The sequence below is a fragment of the Eutrigla gurnardus genome, assembly GCF_963514095.1.
Source record: "Eutrigla gurnardus genome assembly, chromosome: 15".
NCBI classification, from domain to species: Eukaryota; Metazoa; Chordata; class Actinopteri; order Perciformes; family Triglidae; genus Eutrigla; species Eutrigla gurnardus.
Window position 1 is genome coordinate 21,385,762 of NC_139938.1, and position 24,346 is coordinate 21,410,107.

A 24,346-nucleotide genomic window follows, 5' to 3' on the forward strand; every position below is an offset into this window, starting at 1 on the left:
GTTAAAAGTACAAAAGTACAACAAAAGTATTTAAAAAAAGTGTTCTGTCTCAAAATGTCCCTTTTAGCTGAAGACGATATAATAAAAAGTGCAAGGCGCTTAAACTAAGCAATATCAGTTGAACAAAAGGTTGTCAATATGCTGTCAAAAAGAGTTAAAACTAATTATAATAAAATGAACATCACCAGCATGTTACATCATCTGAACATGAACTGTATCTGCAAGCTCTTACAAAGCACATGGCAAAGTGTGGAAGTATTGGCCTGCTGGAAGACACAAGCTCTCTGAATCCAGCCTTGGCCTCCAACAAGATGAAAGAGAGGGAGAGATGAGTTCCAGATTAATTTCAATGGAACTTCTTACATACAATATAATTTCGCTACAATAAATCTTCCCTCAATTCCTTTTATCACAATGTGGACGATGAACATCCAATGAAAGAATATCCCCAGCTCTGCACTAACCCTGCAGCCATCCAAGACGCCCGGCTGGAACATTCAAACGGATGCAGAACACAAATAGCAGAGAATGACCTGGATATGAATATCCTGGAAATTAACATGAGCTCTTTTTGACAGACGTTATAGGCAATACTTGGACATAGCTGCTAAATCCTTCTGTCAGCACGTGCACATATTCAGTAATGCAAACAAAAAGTTGCTTCGACTTATGAGTTAAATAAAAGTGCTACTCACCAAAAACTCAGTAAGATGGGGATGGATGAAGAAAAAAACTGATCCAGATCCACATGTGTGAAGTCCAGGTTCCCAGAATGCAAAAAAATACTGCATGATCATGTTGAAACTTTGGAAGGTTGATTACCACTAAAATGCTGTATTTTAGGAATACATTATGGATCTGTTAAAGAATGGTCTATCGACTGTAATTTAACAGATTCAAATGTTTACAAAGAATTGCTTTTTAAAACTAAAATGAGAACTGATCGCAGAAACACTGATTTGTGATGACGCTGATGAAGTTGGTCTGCAGCTCATGTTCATGTTCTGTGGTTCTTCCACAGACCCTCGGTTTTCCATATGGGGAACCAGACTGTCGGTGAGGACTTCCTGCTCCTGGAGGGCTTAAAATTGCCTGCCAAGTCAACCATTCCTGCGTTCATCATTCTCCTCTTCATCTACGTCTTTGCGCTGGTGTCCAACCTGGGCCTGGTGATCCTGATCCTAACGAGCCGGGGCCTCCAGCAGCCCATGTACCTGCTTTTCTGCAACATGAGTCTCAATGATGTCTTTGGGGCCACGATCGTCACGCCGCACGTTCTCAGAGATCTGCTGAGGCCCCAATCAGAACGCCACATCCGCTACATCGACTGCGCCGTTCAGGCTTTCTGTGTTCACCTCTACGCCGGCGCCACTCACACGGTGCTCATGATCATGGCGTTCGACCGCTACATGGCCATCTGCAACCCGTTGCGATACACCACGGTCATGACCACCAGGATGGTGGTGGCGTTGTCAGCCACGGCATGGGGGTTAACCTTCACTGCGGTGGCGATCCTCGTGGGCCTCAGTGTCCGCCTGTCGCGCTGCAAGTCGGTAATATTCAACCCGTTCTGCGACAACGCCTCCTTGTTCAAACTGTCCTGTGAAAGTGTCCTCATCAACCATATCTACGCCCTCGGCTACACCGCCATCCTGCTGGGCTCCTCCATGGCCAGCATCACGCTCACCTACCTGAGGATCGCCGCCGCCTGTCTGCGCAGTAAGAACCAGGCGTTGAACAGCAAAGCGCTGCAGACCTGTGCTTCCCACCTGGCCGTGTACGTCTTCCTGCTGGTGTCGGCTTTGGTTATCATCACGCTGCACCGCTTCCCTCGGATGTCCGAATACCGGAAAGTGGCATCCGTCTTGTGTGAAGTGACTCTGCCGGCCTTCAACGCCGTTATCTATGGGTTGCAGATCAAAGAGATCAAGAAGAGGATTCTCTCTTTGTTTCACAACTGTAAAGTTGCTCAGACGAAATGAACTCACACACAGTTGTATCGCTCAGCAGCATAAATCATAAACCAGTTATCACTTTCCTCTTACCATTGCTAAAAACAAGAACTGACAGAAAAGTATTTATGAGAGAGACAAGCAGTTGAGTTCTTTGTTGATAAGGAAACTGAAAAGTCCACCACAACCAGTCCACAACAACCAGCCCACCACAACCAGTCTACCACAACCAGTCCACCACAACCAGCCCACCACAACCAGTCCACCACAACCAGCCCACCACAACCAGTCCACCACAACCAGTCTACCACAACCAGTCCACCACAACCAGTCCACCACAACCAGCCTACCACAACCAGTCCACCACAACCAGTCTACCACAACCAGTCCACCACAACCAGCCCACCACAACCAGCCTACCACAACCAGTCCACCACAACCAGTCCACCACAACCAGTCTACCACAACCAGCCCACCACAACCAGTCCACCACAACCAGCCCACCACAACCAGCCTACCACAACCAGTCCAACACAACCAGTCTACCACAACCAGTCCACCACAACCAGCCCACCACAACCAGCCTACCACAACCAGTCCACCACAACCAGTCTACCACAACCAGCCCACCACAACCAGTCCACCACAACCAGTCCACCACAACCAGTCCACCACAACCAGCCCACCACAACCAGTCTACCACCATCGGACAACTTTGACAATAACTTATTTAAACTCAAAGTTAGAATCAGCTTCTGTGGAATATATTAAAAGTGCGTTATAGATCAAATGTATTATTATTATTACATGGCATTCTGTTTACTATAATCTAGCATAATATTTCATACATAGGTTTCAAGATTTGTTATCCAGTTTATGCCACATTCTTACTCTACTGTTTGTGTGAGTTTTCCGTACCGAGCTCAAGCAGGACCACTTCCTGGGCCCCCCTGGGTATGGTAGGAAGAGGTGGAATTCGGTACAGTACAGGTACAGGTACGCAACGTGGACATGACATATGACAGGCCGTTCCTCTCGACAATCATTTTAAACAATGGAGGCAAAGAGTCCAATGCAGAGATCGAGTGTTTACCCCAAATTTTAGTTTAGACTTGAGTCGGCTGGATGAAACCCACAAGAACTCGGAGGTTGTCTATCTTCTTGGTCATGGATACCAGAGAACAATGGAGCAGTGCCAGGATGAGAGAACTTCATGATTATGGATGCACAATGTTTAAGGATGTCAAGAGATCAATGATTGCAAAAAAATAAAAAAATTGGTTGATCCCCCACCCTCAAATATGTTGACTGTTTAGCAGTTAATTATAACAGTGCGTCAGAAACATGCACAAAATATATTTAGTCGTATAAACATAATATCTGTTGCCCACTCTTTATGCTGAATGTTGTATTATGCTACAAACTGCACATGAGGATGTTGGGTACTCAGCATCAGTGGTTGCCAAGCAACAGTTGACTGTCAGCATGCGATGCTGGTGCTGACGTTCTCTGACCCACCAAATAAAGGTGGCTGCAGATTCCCTCCTGGTCCGATGCAGAGGGAGGATCTGTGTTAGCAGCTCCTCAATGCGTCACTTTTGTTCATGTCATGAGGGGACTGAATCCTGAATCCTCCGTCTACTGCAGCAGCTAGAGGACGAGTTTAATGGAGGCTGCCTTCACTCTAACGCATTAGAATGTGCAGCACTGAAATATGTTAAAATAATGATTGTATCTGTCTGTCCTTGGAGATGATTCCTCCTCTGTTGCTCCATTGACATGTTTTTCCCTTTTCAGTTTTATTTTATTCAGTGTTTCCTGATCTGTATCAAGGATGTCATATGCTGTACACATTAATTCACACTGCCAAAGTCTTCTTTTTTCGAAATTACTTCCAGTGAAAACCCATCACAGTTTAACTAGGACATTGTGTTGTGGACATTGAAACGCTGTTTCTGAGACATTTTCTTGAATCTTAAAATGCAATTTGTCACTGAGGTAATATGAGTGTTTGTCATTTAGGTGAATCAATCCTTTAATCAACTTGGCTGAAATGGAAAACAACAAAGAAACTGTGACTTAATATGTTGAAAATTGAGACAAAATTCTATGTTACAGCATGTGATTTTTTTTGTGAAACATTCATGTGTGTCTATTGAGGTCTGGTGCTTTTCTGTAACTCTAACCGGCTGTTAAAGTCTTCATTGCTACGTTACAGATGAGATATGGAGAACAACACTGTAAGGGGGGATATTCTAATCCTAGAGAGGTTAACGATCACCTCCCAGACCTATATTCCGTCCTTCATCCTCCTCCTCCTCATTTACTTCTTCATCATGGTGTCCAACGTGGGCCTCATGGTCCTGATCCTAACGAGCAGGAGCCTCCAGCAGCCCATGTATCTGCTCTTCTGCAACATGAGTATGAACGATGTGTTTGGCGCCACAATAATTATCCCTCAGGTGCTCCGAGACCTTTTAATATCGGACTCCAAGCGCTACATCCGTTACATCGACTGCGCCGTTCAGGCATTCTGTGTTCATCTCCATGCCAGCGCTTCTCACACTGTTCTCATGATCATGACCTTTGACCGCTACGTGGCCATCTGCAACCCACTGCGATACACCACCATAATGAATGGCAGGATGGTGTTGGCGCTGTCTGTGGCGGCGTGGGGGTCAGCCTTCATGCTGGTGGCAATCCTCGTGGGCCTCAGCGTCCGCCTGTCGCGCTGCAGGTCAGTTATATTCAACCCGTTCTGCGACAACGCCTCCTTGTTCAAGCTGTCCTGTGAAAGCGTCCTCATCAATAACATCTACGGCCTCAGCTACACCGTCATTCTGCTGGGCTCCTCCATCGGCAGCGTCACGCTCACCTACCTGAGGATCGCTATAGTGTGTCTGAGTAGTAATAACAAGGCTCTGAACACCAAGGCACTGCAGACATGTGCCTCCCACCTGGCTGTGTACGTCTTCCTACTGGTGTCTGGATTCGTTATTGTGATCCTGCACCGGTTCCCTGCGCTGGCGGACCACAGAAAGGTGACTGCTGTCATGGGACACGTTGTGTTGCCAGCGCTGAATGCTGTGATCTATGGGCTGCAGATCAAAGAGGTCCAGCAGAGGATCTGGACTTTGTTCCGTAACAACAAAGTAGCTTTAATGGATGTAAAATGATGCTGTGTGATCTAACACGATATTTCTGCACATGATCCTTATAAAATAAATAAGAGTTTAATGGAAATTATTTCATGGTGGTGATTCAGCAGGTTGGGAGAATAACCATAACAATGTGGGGAGCTACCTAATCATCCAGTAATAAATCAGCTTTAATGAGCTTTAATGAACAACACAGAGCCTATTTTCTTATTGATCATAAGAGCTATATTATCTTTATATATATATAATATCTTCTGACCTTCATGGTTCCAGAGTGTCAGTGAGGTTTTAGGCACTTGACATGTTATAAAGCGAGACAGTATCATGTGCATCCTGTTTTTAAATGTCTTGTTGAACATCAAAGCTCTACAGATTTTAAATGCAGAAGTACAGAAAAACAAAGCTTCCAGTTTAACATTTTAAAATGCTCCAAACGTTTGCTCTTTGTTCATTTTTTTTTATCAGGAATTTAGAAGATTGTTACCTTTGGGTAACAATTGCAGTTTCAGTCTACTATAGAGCTGATCTTTTTCTGAAGTGGTCATGGGTAACAAAACAAAGATGAATGCTTGGGAGAAGAACCCATACAAAACTTTATCGTATTAGATGAAAATATGGTGACAATTTGCAGATGGAAAAATGTAATAATTTGCTAAATACATTATCGCACTGCTGAACAATGGCGTAGCAAAGTGGTTAAAATCACAATAAGTAATAGTATTAAAAGTATTGTATTTAAGTATCATGCTAATATCGTATTGTGGGGCCTTCAAAGATTCCCTCCTTCTTACCCAAACGGTGAATCCAGGCAGCGTAGATACATTATAGCTAGCTTGATAACCTTGTTAGCTTAGGTTACAGTTAGCTAGGTGGCCACCCCTACCTTGGCTAAGCAATTGTAAATACACCTTAAATTTGCACCTTTTCTTGTTGGCAAAAATTAAGAATGTCATAATACAAAAGTTAATAAGGATCATGTTGGGTGGAAAATTAAGCAAGCATGGAGGCTTTCACCCCAAGTCCAGCACTCTGATATTGTACACTAGGTGGAAGGTGAGAGGCCGTGGACTAGAGAGCATCAGACCCACTATCCAGGATGAAACAACCAAGAACCAAGAGTACATCAAGAAGATGGCCCCAAGTGATGAACTGCGAAGTGAATATCTCAGACAGCAGAAGCCCAAGGAGGAGGATGAAGAGGAGGAAGAGGGGGAACCATCATGGCATACCACAGACAGATTCCATTCCAACCATGGCAACAGAAGTACCGGTGGTGTGCACAAGATCAACAGAGGGCTGAAAGAGGAGCTAGAAAAGGTATGGAGAGAAAAGGCATCAGTGATCCCGGTGGTAATCGGAGGACTCTGGGCTAGAAGCCCCAACCTGGGACAGTGGTTCCATCAGATTCCAGGAACAACTTCCAAGATCTCTGTCCTGAAGAGGGCTGTCCCAGGAACAGTTAAGATACTGCATAGAACCCTCAGGCTTGCAGGCCTCTGATAGAGGACCCAAGCTTGAAGGAGGATACACAAGACTGCCCATGGTGAGTGGGGAATTCTTTTTATTTTGTTGGTTCTCTTTATGCATATAAGCACAATTACTATGCAGCTCAAACCGGCTTAAAAATATTTTTTCAATATTGCATTACCTAATGATTAAATGATAAAACACTGCAGAGCGGAGATCTGCTGATTCTCATGAGCAATGAGGCAAAACAAAGAGAGGCATACAAGCTGGAACCAAAGACATTCACAGCAGGTAATCTACAATTTTAAGCACATTTTTCATATTTTATTGCCACATTGTTACTACTTAAGTGATGAACTTCCTGGACTTTAAGATGAAGTTCTTAATTTTTAACAACAGGCCAAAAAGTTCCTTCAGCCCCTTCTTCCATCAGATTAATAATAACCCTAATGCGATTGGAACATAGAGTTGAGGGAACTTATAGGGCCTAATTTTGATGGGAGGAACATTTCATAGAAATGAGGGAACAAGACATGTAGGGCCCTCGTTTCGTAGACCAGGCGCAGTCAGCTTTCAGCGCACCTGCACCGCGCCGACGGGGTGTGTCCGCCTGGACTTTGCAAGTTTCGTGCACCGCGCAGGCTCGCGCAGGCACACCTCCCGTCTCGCACACCGGCGCAAGTGGGAAAGAGGGAGGAGAAGAAGGCGTGAGTGGGAGACGAGGAGGAGACGAGGAGGAGACGAGGCGTGGACTGGGATTAATAAAGCCGATTCAGATCTTCACCAATCAAATGAGCTCCTCTCCTCACCTTTAATGCGTTAGGGGAGGTTCAGTGCAAGTTCCGTCATTTGACAACCCGATGACAGAAGCAGCGCCGCCGCTCCCACAACGCGCATCACGCGGTGTGCGCGCGTATCATAATAATAACAATGCCCATTTGATCTGACGTCCGATGTGACGGGACAATCTATATAGATATAAATTCACGTGTTGATTCTATTAGTTGCATCAAATAGTGTTTGTTGTGATTATTTATTGCATTTAAATGTGCCTGGAACTGTGGAAACCTGCCTGTGAGGTCTCGGTGACGTGTGCGCACTGCGCGCTGTCAGCCAAACTTCCACTCCGCCAGCTGTGATTCGCATTGAATGAATGGACTTTATTTACGCCTTGCGCCGAAAGTAGACCAGGTTGGAGCTGGCGAGCTTTCAGCGCAGTCTCGGCGAGTCTTTTTGCCACGAAACTTCCGCTACGCCAAGCTGAATCTGTGACGCCTCCCCCTGCTGCGCCGCCACACCCATCTTGGCGCAGGCGATCCACCAAACTGCCAAACTGACGGTGCGCAAGGCTGCGCGGGTCGAAACTTGCATTGCGCTGGCTCCGCCACCCTGCGCCGCCCTGCGCTGCGCCACGAAACTAGGGCCCAGAGTCTTTGCCAATTCATAATTTTCATGGTGTTTTATTAATGCCAGGCATCACATTTAATTATGGGAATAATATGAGTATACAGGATGAGAACAAGGATAAAGTTACCTGAAGCGTAGCTGGATGACAGACAGGTAGAAGCAGATTTCACGCTGGAAACTGTCTCCTCCTCACAGGGTCCAAAGATGACGCTAGCTAGCTAACAGAGAAGAAACGTCTCCTCAGTCACGTTATTCAACCAACAGCTCAACCAAAGATATCAGGTTACTAACAGTTACGAAGCTAATCGCGATTAACCCGCTAGCATGCTAATCGCGATTAGCGCGCTAGCATGCTAATCGCTTTAGTGCCCTACATCACATCATGAGTTCAGTTAAGAGTATTTTAAACACACAAACACACACACGCTTCTTTACCTTGTGCACATCCAAGTGTGTCCTCGACCAGCTGGTGTTCCTCTCTTTTAAGGCAGTTATGGACACATTAAAATTAATTCTCCATTCTGCAAACATCAGCTGGTTTCACACCGCTAAGCTAGCTGTGACTGCTGTCCTTTCACCCGGCCGTGTTATCTCTACAACCTGGTGGAAACTTGAATACAATAACAGAAGATAAGTTCACCTGACCAGCAAGGCAATACTGAGAGAAGGTGGAATATAAATTTGGTATTCATTTAAGAAACACAAGTAACATGATAATTAATATATTTCCTAAATTCTACATTTTAAATGAAGGAAGAAACTGAACCAGTAGAGGTCTGATATAAATACCTGTAGACGTATAAACCCGCTAGTGAAAATACCCCTGCTGTTTCTAATGCTGCATCCATGTGATGTCACAGGAATTATAGGAAAAATCTGAAACTTCACATAGACCCGAGCCCGACCCAGGAATCGAACCCAGGACCTTCATCCTGTGAGGCAGCAGTGCTACCCACTACACCACCGTGCAGCCACCATGTCTCTAAAATGATTTTTATATTTGGCTACAATCTCGGGGACTGATTATGTCACAAATACATCAGGGTACATAATAATGCTATACACGGCTTCAGTAAAAATGTTATTGTGTGCTCCAACATGATTATGTGATGGCAACAACACAACATGTTTATAGTTAATTTCCTTCTCATAAACCTCCCACGAAGATTACATAATGCTATCCTTTGGTAATGACAAAGGTTTCCCCCGAGGGAATAATGCTCATAAAACAGAGTCATGTGAGCGGATCGTCGGGAGAAGGCCTGAAGACTGTTTGTTGGTTTTCATTTACCTCAACAGATAATTTCATGCAACTCTACAGCTGGTGACTAGCAGAGAACTAACAAGGCACTTTGTTTTTGGGCAGCTTTCACATCAGATTATCAGGGCTGAATGTTTGCAAGGCAATTCCAAACATCTACTTCCTGGCACATGTCAGACATTACATGTAATTTAAGAGTTGTGGGACTGAAGTGTCTCTACTCTACTGTTCTCTACCTTTACTTTTGACATTTTAGTGCTTCTGCTCATTCATTGTGGGGATCACTATTCCCACTTATGTAGAGTCTTTGAGTAGTCCAGAGGTTTTAAGAGCACTTTCATATTTTTAAACAATATTGTCTACAAAGTGGCATCTTTTTCTTCTGTTGTATAAAGTGAATTTCTTTGTTTCATTGTATGTAAGTCATTAAGAGGTTCCCTCCTCTCTCTCTCATTATATTTCTTCATAGCTCAGATGGAAAACTATATGAACAACAGCCTCATTCTTCAGCTCGAGGGGTTAATGATCCCCAAGTCTCACAAGTACCCGGCCTTCATATTGCTGCTCTTGGCCTACATCTTCATCTTAATTGCCAACGTGGGCATTGTGATCCTGATCTGGATGGAGAGGAGCCTCCACCAGCCGATGTACATCCTCTTCTGTAACCTGTCCATAAATGACCTCATGGGAAATTCCCTGCTGGTTCCACGTGTGCTCGCCGACCTCCTGGTGCCCCCCTCGGAGCGCCTCATCCACTACTACGAGTGTCTGATGCAAGCTTTCACCACGCACATGTTCGGCACCAACGCTCACACAGTGCTCATGATTATGGCCTTCGACAGATATGTGGCCATCTGTAGTCCCCTGCAGTACGCGATGATAATGAACAATAACATGGTGATCAAGCTGACGGTCTCTGCCTGGGGGGTGGCTTTCGTTCTGGTCTCTGTTCTGCTGGGTCTGACCATACGACTGAACCGCTGCAGGACTCTGATTACAAACCCGTACTGTGACAATGCCTCGCTTTTTAAGCTCTCCTGTGAGAATGCGTTTGTTAACAATGTGTATGGCCTCACGTTCACCGTTGTGCTGCTCTCGTGCTCCATCGGCAGCATCATCCTCACCTACTCAAAGATCACAGCTGTCTGTCTCACTAGTAAGAGCAAGTCTTTGAACAGTAAAGCCTTGAAGACCTGCAGCACCCATCTGTGCCTGTATCTCATCATGCTGATCAGTGGCCTGATCTTCATCACCCTCCATCGCTTCCCCCAGTACTCCGAGTACAGGGGTATCTCAGCCATCCTCTTCAACGTGGTCCCCGGCAGTCTGAACCCTGTGATCTATGGGCTACAGTCCCAGGAAATACACAAGTGTTTGTCTAACATATTCCAGCTGAAGAAAGTTACAGCATTATTTTAAATCATTTTCAATGATTGTTATCTTATTTTTAAAAATCCACACATCTGCAATTTAATGAGTGAAACTATGACAATAACCATCATTACAATAATTAAACTTTAACCATCAAAACTGTAAAAAGAAGCAACGCTACTTTTAATGCAAACCAGCAGCTGTTTGTTCAAAGAAGAAGAACTTGTTATGTTGTTTAACTTTCATGATTTTCCTCAAAATTTTCATGTTAAATAAAGAATTTCCGTCTCTACATGTTGGCGCTGTGATGGACTGTATCTTTCAATGTCGGGTCCTGAACAATTCTTTGTATTTCCAAGATGATACAGTTGCACTTCAATTACATTTTATCTATTAAAATCCATCCAGAGGATACGTTTGGCAATTGGAATTCATTGAGAAAAAAAACTCCTGAAGATTTTTTAATTTTCCAATATTATTTAATAATATAAATCTGAAACTTCACGTAGAATTCATGTAAAAATTCGATAGATGACTCGATGCGTTTTACACAGAAATATTATGTACATTAGTTAGAAGAAGGATTCAATAGCATTAGCCGTGATAAAAGTCAGGTAAAGCAACATTTTACTTGAAACAATCATCAGAACAAAACACATCCAAGGTTTTCACATTACAACTTAAATGTCATTAAATCACCAAAAGAATGATTTCCCAATTCTCGATGTAGCATCTGCAGAAGTACATATTGTTGCCATAATGTAATAGAGTGACGAAGTCCCACCTTTCTATTTCATGGGACGTCAATATGAATTTCTAAAACATGCATTCCTATGGCTAGATCGAAATTATTTTCTGGTCCCGTTTGAATTGTGCCATGAATTTCACATATGTTGTTTGTGGTTTTTAAAGATAATTTTTCATGCAAAAAAAACTATGATTCATCCCAAAGATGTTTGATTATGGTAGGTTTTGTGTGAGGCCACTTTCTCTGCTCCACTTCACCGCTTTCTTCCAAGGGGAGGATAATAGCATTGAGAGAGGTGAAAACCATTACAAGTCGGCGCATGTGGAGAATTGTTGTGAGAAAGGGTGATGACGTGACGTCACATATGCGACATGTAGTCTTTCGCATTGTGTTTTCTCTACAGCCTCAAACTGAACAATTGCACAATAAACGGTCAAAACGCTCTTGACTTGAAAAATTATAATTTAAATCCACAAACAATATATTTCTAATTCGGGGCGTATAACGACTAGGACCAGCACATAATTATATTATCTGCATTGAGACCCATACATTTTTTACGATTTCACGGGCCATGGGAGTCTAGCGGAAGGGGCGGGACCACTCTATTCAAACCTCAAGTTCCACATTTTGCCTGTCGCCATCTTGGTTTTTGCCCATTGGCACCTTACATTTTGGCTGTCACCACCTTGGTTTTAGGCCATCGTGTCCTAGTTTTTGGTTGTACTTTTTTTATCATGTTTTTTTACTTCCAGAAGTGACGCAAAATGTTTCAGTTAACTTTCATGAAGTAAAAACTCATCTTTTCAAACTTTCAAAAGTTTGAAAAGTTGTAAGACAACGCTGTGGTAGCAAGGTAGCCCCGTAGTGAGGAGTTGCCCCCTGGCGGCCAGAAGAAGGAATGACAGTATAAGGACCTTCAGCAAAGGCTTCACTTTTCTGGACTGGAGGTTGCTGCCTGAGAAAGGCAGGCCAGTCTGAACCTGAACCTCCTCTCCCAATAGGATTGTCAAACCTTCAGATTTTCATGTTACATTCGAGTTTTCCACAATAGTTCATTTACAGGCAGTTTCCCTCAGACAGCCAGGTGTGTTGTTTGTGAAGCCTCGCTGCTCCCCTGAGATAAAACAGTGACTCCATAAAACTGCAGTGAAGGAAGATATCTTTCTGGATGAAGCAGAGAAGACTCACAGCACAGTTACTGAACTGCCTTCCTCTCTCATGTACAATTCAATCATCTTTTACTTTGTGTTCTTGTGTTGCTTTTATTGACTTGCATTTCCTGGTAAAATCATGAAGTTTGTATTGTTTTTGACTATTTGTAAAGTGATATTTGTGATCCTTTTATTGCAGGTTGATGGAAAACTACACATTGAACAGCTTAACCCTCCAGTTGGAGCGGTTGAACGTCTCAAAGGACGCCGTCCATCCCGTCTTTCTCGTCCTCATTTTCTCCTACATCTTTATAATTGTTATGAATGTAGGCATCGGGTTTCTAGTTTGCATTGACAAAAGTCTTCACCAGCCAATATATCTGCTTTTCTGCAACCTGCCCTTTAATGACATCCTGGGAAATTCGATCCTGGTGCCACGTTTGCTTTCAGACATGTTGAGACCTCCATCTGAGCGCCTCATCAGTTACTATGAATGTGTGGTCCAAGCTTTCACCACACACATGTTCGGCACCACTTCCCACACGGTGCTCATGATTATGGCCTTTGACAGATACATGGCCATCTGTAATCCCCTACGCTACGCTGCTATAATGACCAACAAGATGGTGATCAAGCTGACGCTCTCAGCCTGGGGGGTGGCCTTTGTTTTGGTTGGGGTTCTGCTGGGTCTGACCATACGACTGAACCGCTGCAGGACTCTGATCACAAACCCGTACTGTGACAACGCCTCGCTGTTTAAGCTCTCCTGTGAGAGTGTGTTTGTTAATAATGTCTATGGCCTCACGTTCACCATCGTCCTGTTCACAGCTTCAATAGGCAGCATGGTTCTCACCTACACTAAGATCACAGTGGTCTGTCTCACCAGTAACAACAAGTCTTTGAACAGTAAAGCTTTGAAGACCTGCAGCACTCATCTGGTTGTGTATCTCATCATGTTGGTCAGTGGGTTTATTGTCATTATTCTGCATCGCTTCCCTCAGTACTCAGACTACAGAAAACTTTCAGCCATTCTGTTTCATATCATCCCCGGCAGCCTCAACCCTATTATATATGGAGTTCAATCTGCAGAAATTTGCAAATCCCTGTCAAAATTATTCCGATCAAAACCAGTTATGCCATTTTTGTGAGATGAATGGATTTTAAAGTCAGTGAGAAACATCATCAAATGTAAACTGTCTCATTGTATTTCACACGTATGTTAATTGAGTTTTAAACTAGGTTAATTGTATAAATTCTCTCTGCCATCATTTATCAATACATGTTCTATACCTGCTTGTCTTTAGCAGGTTCATGGACTGAACATTGCCTCACCATTACAGGACTGACACCATAGTCCTGAAATATGTTGTATACACATACAAGTAGCGATGTGTATATGTATATAGAAATATTAAATTTACCACATACACCAATGACTAACAAAAAAGAGTCTCTATATGAGTCCTGTCATCTTTCCATATATGCAGTGTGTAGGATTTATTTTTGACATTGACATATGATACAAATGAAAAGACAAAGTGTGCATTCAAAAAATAAAATTCTAATCTATATGGGCAGCAGTGGATGTTTTCAGAGGAATTTAACTTGGAGCCAAAAGTCCCTTTTGCATTCCTGTTATTGTGAGTCAGAATGATGAGTCCGTCCATTAACCCCCCCCCCCCCCCCAATGGTAAATGGTCCTCATTTATATAGCGCTTTTATCCAAAGCGCTTTACAGCAATAACCGAAACTAGGGCCCGTACAGACAGACAGGGAACCAGTATATCACAGGGCTGAGAGACAGACAGGTAACCAGTCTATCACAGGGAGACATGTAGGGTCCTAGTTTCGTACACCAGGCGCAGTCGGAGCGCAGTGCACCTGCACCACGCCGATGGGGTGTGTCCGCCTGGACTTTGCAAGTTTCGTGCACGGTGAGTCTGGTGCAGGCACTCCTACTCCCGCAAGTGGGAAAGAGGGAGGAGAGAAGGCGTGAGTGGGAGACGAGGAGGAGACAAGTCGTGGACTGGGATTAATACAGCCGATACAGATCTTCACCAATCAAATGAGCTCCTCTCCTCACCTTTAATGCGTTAGGGGAGGTTCAGTGCAAGTTTCGTCACTTGACAACCCAATGACAGAAGCAGCGCCGCCGCTCCCACCACGCTCATCACACGCTGTGCGTGCGTATAGTCATAATAATAACAATGGCGATATTATATCACTATAGAAATTGTAGGCACATTTTAGGCATGTCTATCACAAAGCAGGGTCAGGGTGCACAGCAGTAGACATAATGGTGGCGAGAACCTGGTGCCTGCACGAGCCGGCTGGGCCATTCATCATCATCATCACCGTCTTCATCATCTGCGCTCCACAGCTGCACCGGATTCCCAGTCCAACACCAGAACGGCGGGACACTGGGACCTCGCGCCGCTCAGACCAGCTGCAGCCCCAACTCTGGTTCCAGCTCGCGGCAAAGTTGCGCATTTTTCCACGGACAACAGGCTGCCGAGGTGCGAGACCAGCCACGAGCTGCTGTATTTTCTTTTAAAGATTTTTTCAGGCATAGACATATTATTAGCAGTGGATAGATATGAAAAACAGGAGAGAGAGAGGGAGGTGTGACATGCAGCAAAAGACCTTCGGACGGGATTCAAACCGGGGTCGGTGGCGTATGCGTATGTGTAACATACATTGCATGCACTCTAACCACTTCGCCACCTGCACGCCTCTAAATCACAGTTTTTCGGGTAGGCGGGGCAATCATAAAGGAATTTGCTTAGGGCACCAAAATGGCTAGCGGCGGCGATGGACAGAAGACAGCAGCAGCAGCGCCAGACATTTCCCAGGATGAAACTGATGTTTTGGTCTGAGAGGTCCAAGTTTCAGCTGTGTTAATTCAGTCAGGCTGAGTTTCCGTTTTACGCGTGCCATCCGCCTTTGATCTGACGTCAGATGTGACGGGACAATCTATATAGATATATACACGTGTTGATTCAATTAGTTGCATTAAATAGTGTTTGTTGTGATTATTTATTGCATTTAAATGTGCCTGGAACTGTGGAAACCTGCCTGTGAGGTCTTGGAGACGTGTGCACACTGCGCGTCGGTAAGCCAAACTGCCACTCCGCCAGCTGTAATTTGCCTTACGCCCAGAGTAGACCAGGTTGGAGCTGGCGGGCTTTAGGCGCAGTCTCGGCGAGGCTTTTTGCCACGAAACTTCCGCTACGCCAAGCTGAATCCGTGGCGCCTCCCCTTGCTCCGCCGCCACACCCATCTTGGCGCAGGCGATCCACCAAACTGACAAACTGACCGTGCGCAAGGCTGCGCTGGTCTAACTCGCATTGCACCGGCTCCGCCACCCTGCGCCACCCTGCGCTGCGCCATGAAACTAGGGCCCGTAGAGACAGGTAACCAGTCTATCACAGGGCTGATTCACACCTATGGGACATTAAGGGCCCTAGTTTCGTAGACCAGGCGCAGTCAGCTTTCAGCGCACCTGTGCCGCGCCGACGGGGTGTGTCCGCCTGGCAAGTTTCGTGCACCGCGCAGGCTCGCGCAGGCACACCTCCCGTCTCGCCCACCGGCGCAAGTGGGAAAGAGGGAGGAGAAGAAGGCGTGAGTGGGAGACAAGGAGGAAACGAGGCGTGGACTGGGATTAATACAGCCGATTCAGATCTTCACCAATCAAATGAGCTCCTCTCCTCACCTTTAATGCGTTAGGGGAGGTTCAGTGCAAGATCCGTCACTTGACAACCCGATGACAGAAGCAGCGCCGCCGCTCCCACCACGCTCATCACGCGCTGTGCGCGCGTATCATAATAATAACAATGCCCATATTATAAAAAACAGGAGAGAGAGAGGGAGATGTTTTGGTCCGAGAGGCTGAGTTTCCGTTACGCGTGCCATCCGCCTTCGATCTGACGTCAGATGTGACGGGACAATCTATATAGATATAAATTCACGTGTTGATTCAATTAGTTGCATCAAATAGTGTTTGTTGTGATTATTTATTGCATTTAAATGTGCCATTGAACTGTGGAAACCTGCCTGTGAGGTCTCGGTGACGTGTGCGCACTGCGCGCTGTCAGCCAAACTTCCACTCCGCCAGCTGTGATTCGCATTGAATGAATGGACTTTATTTACGCCTTGCGCCTTGCGCCGAGAGTAGACCAGGTTGGAGCTGGCGAGCTTTCAGCGCAGTCTCGGCGAGGCTTTTTGCCACGAAACTTCCGCTACGCCAAGCTGAATCTGTGACGCCTCCCCCTGCTGCGCCGCCACACCCATCTTGGCGCAGGCGATCCACCAAACTGACAAACTGACAAACTGACGGTGCGCAAGGCTGCACGGGTCGAAACTTGCATTGCGCCGGCTCCGCCACCCTGCGCCGCCCTGCGCTGCGCCACGAAACTAGGGCCCTTAGAGTCATCAGTTAACCTGCATGTCTTTGGACTGACAGGAAGACAGAGAACCCGGAGAGAACCCACGCTAACATGGGGAGAACATGCAAACTCCACATAGAAGGAACCCGGACCCGGACTTAATCCAGGCCCCCCTTTGCTGTGACAGCTAACCTCTACGCCAGTTTTATTTGAGAAACAAGCTAGCATCAACAGTTGTTGATTTGGAACAAAAGATGTCCAAGAATGGAGTCCTGTGCGACACAAAAAATAACTTTCTCCATATCAGAAGCCCATCCATTTAAATGTACAAAATGTTCTGATTTGGGAATTTAAGACCCATTTGTCAAACACCACATTGTTGCCATAATGCAAAAACTGGGTGATGATAATACATTTTTGTAAATTCCAAAACTATGCAGAAACCCGATTTCTTGTTGTTTAAAGCTGTGTGAATGACAACCATGTCTCTAAAATGATTTTTATATTTGGCTTAGGCAACAATCTCTGGGACTGATTATGTCACTCATTTGATTTAAAAAATGATGAGAATCATCAAATACATCAGGATACATAATAATGCTATACACGGCTTCAGTAAAAATGTTATTGTGTGCTCCAACATGATTATGTAATGGCAACAACACAACATGTTTATAGTTAATTTCCTTCTCATAAACCTCCCATGAAGATTACATAATGCTATCCTTTGGTAATGACAAAGGTTTCCCCCGAGGGAATAATGCTCATAAAACAGAGTCATGTGAGCTGATCGTCTGGAGAAGTTTGTTGGTTTTCTGACGAAACATTTACCTTAACAGATCATTTCATGTAACTCTACAGCTGGTGACTAGCAGAGAACTAACAAGGCACTTTGTTTTATTATCAGAGCTGAATGTTTGCAAGGCAATACCAAACATATATTTCCTGGCACATGTCAGACATTACATGTAATTTAAGAGTTGTTGTACTGAAGTGTCTCTACTCTACTGTTCTCTACCTTTACTTTTGACATTTTAGTGCTTCTGCTCATTCATTTTTTTTCTTCATGCATGTTTAGTAATGACATATTTTCCATTGTGGGGATCACTATTCCCACTTATGTAGAATCTTGAGTAGTCCGGAGGTTTTAAGAGCACTTTCATATTGTTAAACAATATTGTCTACAAAGTGGCATCTTTTTCTTTTGTTGTATGAAGTGAATTTCTTTGTTTCATTGCAGTACGTAAGTCATTAAAAGGTTCCCTCCTCTCTCTCTCATTTTATTTCTTCATAGCTCAGATGGAAAACTATATGAACAACAGCCTCATTCTTCAGCTCGAGGGGTTAAGGGTCACCAAGTCTCACAAGTACCCGGCCTTCATATTGCTGCTCTTGGCCTACACCTTCATCTTAATTGCCAACGTGGGTATTGTGATCCTGATCTGGATGGAGAGGAGCCTCCACCAGCCGATGTACATCCTCTTCTGTAACCTGTCCATAAATGACCTCATGGGAAACTCCCTGCTGGTTCCACGTGTGCTCGCCGACCTCCTGGTGCCCCCCTCGGAGCGCCTCATCCACTACTACGAGTGTCTGATGCAAGCTTTCACCACGCACATGTTCGGCACCAACGCTCACACAGTGCTCATGATTATGGCCTTCGACAGATACGTGGCAATCTGTAATCCCCTGCAGTACGCGATGATAATGAACAATAACATGGTGATCAAGCTGACGGTCTCTGCCTGGGGGGTGGCTTTCGTTCTGGTCTCTGTTCTGCTGGGTCTGACCGTACGACTGAACCGCTGCAGGACTCTGATTACAAACCCGTACTGTGATAATGCCTCGCTTTTTAAGCTCTCCTGTGAGAATGCGTTTGTTAACAATGTGTATGGCCTCACGTTCACCGTTGTGCTGCTCTCGTGCTCCATCGGCAGCATCATCCTCACCTACTCAAAGATCACAGCTGTCTGTCTCACTAGTAAGAGCAAGTCTTTGAACAGTAAAGCCTTGAAGACCTGCAGCACCCATCTGTGCCTGTATCTCATCATGCTGATCAGTGGCCTGATCCTCATCACCCTCCATCGCTTCCCCCAGTACTCCGAGTACAGGAAGATATCAGCCATCCTCTTCAACGTGGTCCCCGGCAGTCTGAACCCTGTGATCTATGGGCTACAGTCCCAGGAAATACACAAGTGTTTGTCTAACATATTCCAGCTGAAGAAAGTTACAGCATCGTTTTAAATCATTTTCAATGATTGTTATCTTATTTCAAAAAGTCCACACATCTGGAATTTAATGAGTGGAACTATGACAATAACCATCATAACAATAATTAAACTTTAACCATCAAAACTGTAAAAAGAAGCAACACTACTTTTAATGCAAACCAGCAGCTGTTTGTTCAAAGAAGAAGAACTTGTTATGTTGTTTAACTTTCACGATTTTCCTCTGAATTTTCATGTTAAATAAAGAATTTCCTAACCCCAAACCTGCGCTGAGGGAAAATAGATCCAATCCCACTGAAACAATGAAGAACCACATAGATTCTGCATGAACTCTTTCAAAACGTTTTTTCCAAAATGTGATGTACTTTTTGCTACTTTAATAAAGAAGGCTTGTTTGGCGAAACTATAAAATAGAATATATCATCACTAGGGATGTCTCATCCTTATCCGAGTCGTTTAATATTTAGTATCTTTCAATGTCGGGTCCTGAACAATTATTTGTATTTCCAAGATGATTCAGTTGCACTTCAATTACATTTTATCTATTAAAATCCACCAGAGGATACATTTGGCAATTGGAATTCATTGAGGAAAAAAAACTCCTGAAGATTTTTTATTTTCCAAAAATATTTATATTTTACAAAATAAATGAGTTAACAAACAAAATGTCTTTAAATAGCTCATTGATATCAATTTGAAGGTGCTCTTAAAACCTTATATCAACCTGAATATCAAAATAATAAAGTATACTGAATGCAGTGTCCGCTTAACGCTAAGTGAAAGTGCTTTTTACTGTCTGGATGGTCTAAAGACCCTGATCCAGGTCACTCCACCAGTGTTCATCCACGTGGTGTGGCTCTTGGTTGGAATGGCAACGTGGGCCTGTCGGTTGGTCCACCACTTGGGTCCAGACTGAAAGGTCTCAACAACTACTGGAAGAACTGAGATGAAACTTGTCCCGTATATTCAGAGTCTGCAGACTGAAGCGTATCAGCTTTGGTGACTTTTTCTCTAGTGCCTCCATGAGGTGAACATCTGTTGTTCAGAGCGACACCTGCATGGCACCAAAAACAGTTCTGACCCTCAATGCTCATCACTGGTAACAGGCTAAGCAAGGTAATACAGACATCCCTCATATTTAATCCCTCTAGTTTGTTCTGGGTGCACCCCAGGGCCTGCTATCCGGTTAGACATACCCAGAAAACCTCCAAAGGAACTAAGACTGAAGTTAATTTTGGTTACATGTAATCATAATCTCATTCTTTCAGAAACTATAGTCAAAGATCTTGACCATAGGTGCAAGGACGAAATTTTGATTTCAAAGGTGGGGGGGACACAAGTATTTCAAATAAAACTCTAACTCTTTCAGTTCACTCTGTTTTCTAGTAGTTCTTCTCGTTTTCTATTGCTACTTTTAAGTCTACTATTCCCTTTTTTGGTTTGACTGGTTGTAAATCATGTAGCAAAACATTATCACCCAATTCTAATCCAATAGTAATAATAACAACAATAATAATAATACATTTTATTGATCAGATTATTGAGAGCTTTGTAGATGATGAGGAGGATCTTGAAGTGGATATGCTGTGTATTGGGAGCCAGTGAAGGTGTTGCAGGATGGGTGTAACGCATTTCTTTGAGTAACTTAGACTTTGACTTCTAAAGAAGTCTCTTATGTCCACTTTTCTTTTTTTAGACATCCTGGCTTCGTCTAATTACCAAACACACATATGCACGCACGCGCGCGCACACGCACATGGACACCGATTCAAACGTAAATGTAAATAAAACCTCTGATATTACAATCCTTCTAGCTGACGTGAACCAGGCAGAACAAACTCCCAACACATAGTAGCGGACTCCTGTAGGACTCCTGACCGCAGACTAGCAGACCGTCGGTGTGCAAGCAAGACGTAGTGACAGCGGGGACGGCCAATCACACAAGAAACGGCAGAGCCAATCGAGGAGCTTGTGGGCGGTCTAAACTAAGGGAAACAGGCTTCAGCTTGAGCGGACGTTTTCCGCTTGGTCCTAGTGCTTGACATGTCTCTGTTTAATATAGCGTAACATTGTTTTTGGACGGTAAAAAGTGCAGGGGACCAAAACGGCCTTTTGAAAAAGTGCAGGGGACATGTCCCCTGTGTCCCCCCCCTAAATTACGTCCGTGCATAGGTGAGAGTTGGAATGTACGTATTTGGTGCCCCGGGTGAGGCTTATGTGTAATATGTGTCTACATCAGAAATGGTACACAGTAAACACAAACAAGGTGGAGGAGTGTGTCAGGGAGAATCTCCAGCACCTGGTCCCTTAGCTTTCTGGCCCCCGAACAAAACAGTTGATTTAGTACATGCTAGTTACGATTTGAAGCGCACACACACCATTATGCCTGTTTCAGACTAAAGGTTACGAGCAACTTTTATTCGTATTTACCCACAAGTGTGTCGCCATAGCTGGATAAATGTTCACAATTCATCCTCACAGCAACAACATTCTTCCTCTTTCTCTTCGCCATTGTCTACAGCTGTGCGTGCCTGCGGGGCAGATTGCTCTGTTCTCCTCTTGGTCAATGTGAAAGTCGTTGAAGGCCAAAAAATCCTGCAGTGAGGACGCATTTCTTTTTTAATATGCAATGATTTTGGCCGAAAATAGACTCAGTGTGCAAAAGCCTTTACTGACGGGACGTTGTGAGCGTCTTAGATGCGGTGTTGGTGCTAATAAAGGTTTATTTGTGATTCTGGATCCAGGTTGTCTGTGCTGTACTCTGCTGTGACCCCCCTCCTTATCCCAATGATCTACAGTCTGAGGAACAAGGAGCTGCAAACGTCCATCAGGAGGACCCTGAGCCAGGTCAGGTCTGCTGCCGTGTCACCCTCCAAAGACCTCCTCACATTGTGCTGACTGGAAGACAATGTTGCCCGGATCACCGGATTCTCACAAGCTGCCGTCAGAAAGAAAGAAATTATATGATTTTTACAGGCTTTTATTGGATCATATGATGTGTTTGATAAGCTGTCTATTTATTAACTAACTAATGAATTGGGGTCACTTTGAACTAGTTAATGTTTCTTGTAACTAATTTGATTTTGAAGCTCACATGAATGAAAATAAATGTTTGTTTTTTCTTCAACAACTTTTACGAATGCGTCTCTCAACTCATTTGTCGGCTGCTCTGCTATATTTACACATTGAAATGTGTGTCATCATGTGACCTGTGTGGCACCGTGAACCACATGAGGAGCTCCAGGTGTCAATTACAACCAGTGAAGGTCTGAAGAAGGCAGCCGTTCCTGTTGAATTACTCCTCTCTGTAGACGTTAGCAACCACTGAAGTGTGTAATAAAGGATGTGAGTTAGTTGGACTCGACTTCTACTGCACCGCATTTCCAGTTACCTGCTGAGCTTCTGGTAAACTTAAAGAACACAATGCATGATGGAACTTTGAATCAGAGGTTCCCAACTCTTTTTGGTTTGTTATTTGTTATAGAATAAAGAACATTTTCCTTAAAGTTTGGTGTGTTTAATGCAGGTTCCTACAAAGGGTCCAATAATCGGTTTAAAAAGGTATCTTTTTCTCTCATTAATCATCAAGCCCTCCGTAGTTGTAACACGGCAACCAAGTTAAAAATACATACAGTTGAGAAGCCACAATCCAGGATGTACTGACTCATACGGCTCCATAAATAAATAGTTATACTGGCTTTATTTTCTTGTTTATTATTTATTTATTGTGGTTACTATTTACAAATGAGCAAACACTTCGCCAACTTTTTCTGTCCAGAATGGATATAAATTACATTTATAATGAAATGAAACATTCTGGTCCTTATGAAAGACAAACTATGTTTCTATTAGGGAAAGAATGACCATGGACAAGTTTAGAGCTTAATACATTTAATGGAAGAATCCCTTTTTTACATTTCACATTTTTTATGTTTGTCCTGCAAACATCTTCTACCAAATTTAGCAAATTAACTCAAATCAACTTGATCTCAACTACAACTCTTCAGGGGGAACAGATTTAAAGAACTGGAAGTTGTTATGATGTTTATTATTAATGGAATTGTTTGTTCCTGTGAAACACAGCCACCATCTTCTGTTTGAGGTCTCTGCACTGCAGCCCGTAGATGACGGGGTTCAGGGCCGGCGGGACCACGTGGAACATGACGGACGCCACTTTCCCGCTGTCTGCCCACTCAGGCCGCCGGTGCATGATAACTGGCGTCAGGGATGCCACCAACATGATGGCATACACGGCCAAGTGGGTGGCACAGGTCTGCAGCGCCCGGCTGTTCAGCACCTTGTTGCTGCTGCGCAGACACGCCACAGCGATCCTCAGGTAGGTGAGCGTGATGCTGCCGAGGGACGAGCCCAGGATGACCACGGCACTGCCGAGGCCATAGACGTGGTTGATGAAGAGATTCTGGCAGGAGAGCTTGAACAAGGAGGCGTTGTCGCAGAATGGGTTGATTATGACCCGCCGGCAGCGTGACAGGCTGATGGTGAGACCAAGGAGAATGGCGACGGAGATGAAGGCTGCCAGCCACGCCCCCGCCGACAGCGTAACCACCATCCTGTTGGCCATGATGGTGGTGTACCGCAGCGGGTAGCAAATGGCCACATAGCGGTCGAACGCCATGATCATGAGAACAGTGTGAGAGACACCGGCGTGGAAGTGAGCACAGAATGCCTGAATGGCGCAGTCGATGTAGTGGACATACCGCTCTGTGATTGGTGCAAGGATGTGACTCAGCAGGCGAGGGATGATGGCTGTCACCCCGAACGCATCGTTAATACTCATGTTGCAGAAGAGCAGATACATGGGCTGGTGGAGGCTCCTGTCCATGGTGATCAGGATCAGCAGGCCGAGGTTGGACACCATGATGAAGATGTAGATGAGGAGTAGGAGGACGAAGGCAGGTACGGAGGACTGGGGGCTGACCTTTAACCCCTCAATGGATAGAAGGTCCATGTTGACAGTGTGGTTCTCCATCCTGCACCGTCTCTGTCACGGTGTCAATAAAGATTTGAATTCAGGAGCCGCTTCATGCAACAGAGATTAAACATTAAACATCCATTAAACAGGTTGCATGTTTATTTGTTTTTGTTGATGAAGGACCTTGAGATTTCGTTTGAATTTTAAAGTCTATGAATATAATTATTATTGGTGTGAATGATGAAATCATTCACATCCTTTGTTATTCTACATATTTATTGG

General features: G+C 44.4%; 3 protein-coding genes across 3 annotated transcripts; 2 read left to right on the forward strand and 1 right to left on the reverse strand.

Moving 5' to 3' along the window:
• Positions 1–1,037: 1,037 nt before the first annotated feature.
• LOC311025357 (uncharacterized protein) lies at positions 1,038–13,666 on the forward strand (the record flags this gene model as incomplete). The annotated part of the gene is made up of 6 exons (XM_084028207.1): positions 1,038–1,959; positions 2,861–2,911; positions 4,218–5,088; positions 6,157–6,568; positions 9,756–10,646; positions 12,716–13,666. 6 exons carry the CDS (start codon positions 1,038–1,040, stop codon positions 13,664–13,666), a joined length of 4,098 nt encoding a protein of 1,365 aa, XP_083884333.1.
• Positions 13,667–18,202: 4,536 nt separating this feature from the next.
• Positions 18,203–19,147, forward strand: LOC311025358 (putative olfactory receptor 52L2; the record flags this gene model as incomplete). The annotated part of the gene is made up of 1 exon (XM_084028208.1): positions 18,203–19,147. One exon carries the CDS (start codon positions 18,203–18,205, stop codon positions 19,145–19,147), a length of 945 nt encoding a protein of 314 aa, XP_083884334.1.
• Positions 19,148–23,182: 4,035 nt separating this feature from the next.
• LOC311025359 (olfactory receptor 5B17-like) lies at positions 23,183–24,121 on the reverse strand (the record flags this gene model as incomplete). Its single annotated transcript, XM_084028209.1, has 1 exon — positions 23,183–24,121. One exon carries the CDS (start codon positions 24,119–24,121, stop codon positions 23,183–23,185), a length of 939 nt encoding a protein of 312 aa, XP_083884335.1.
• Between the last annotated feature and the right edge of the window lie 225 nt (positions 24,122–24,346).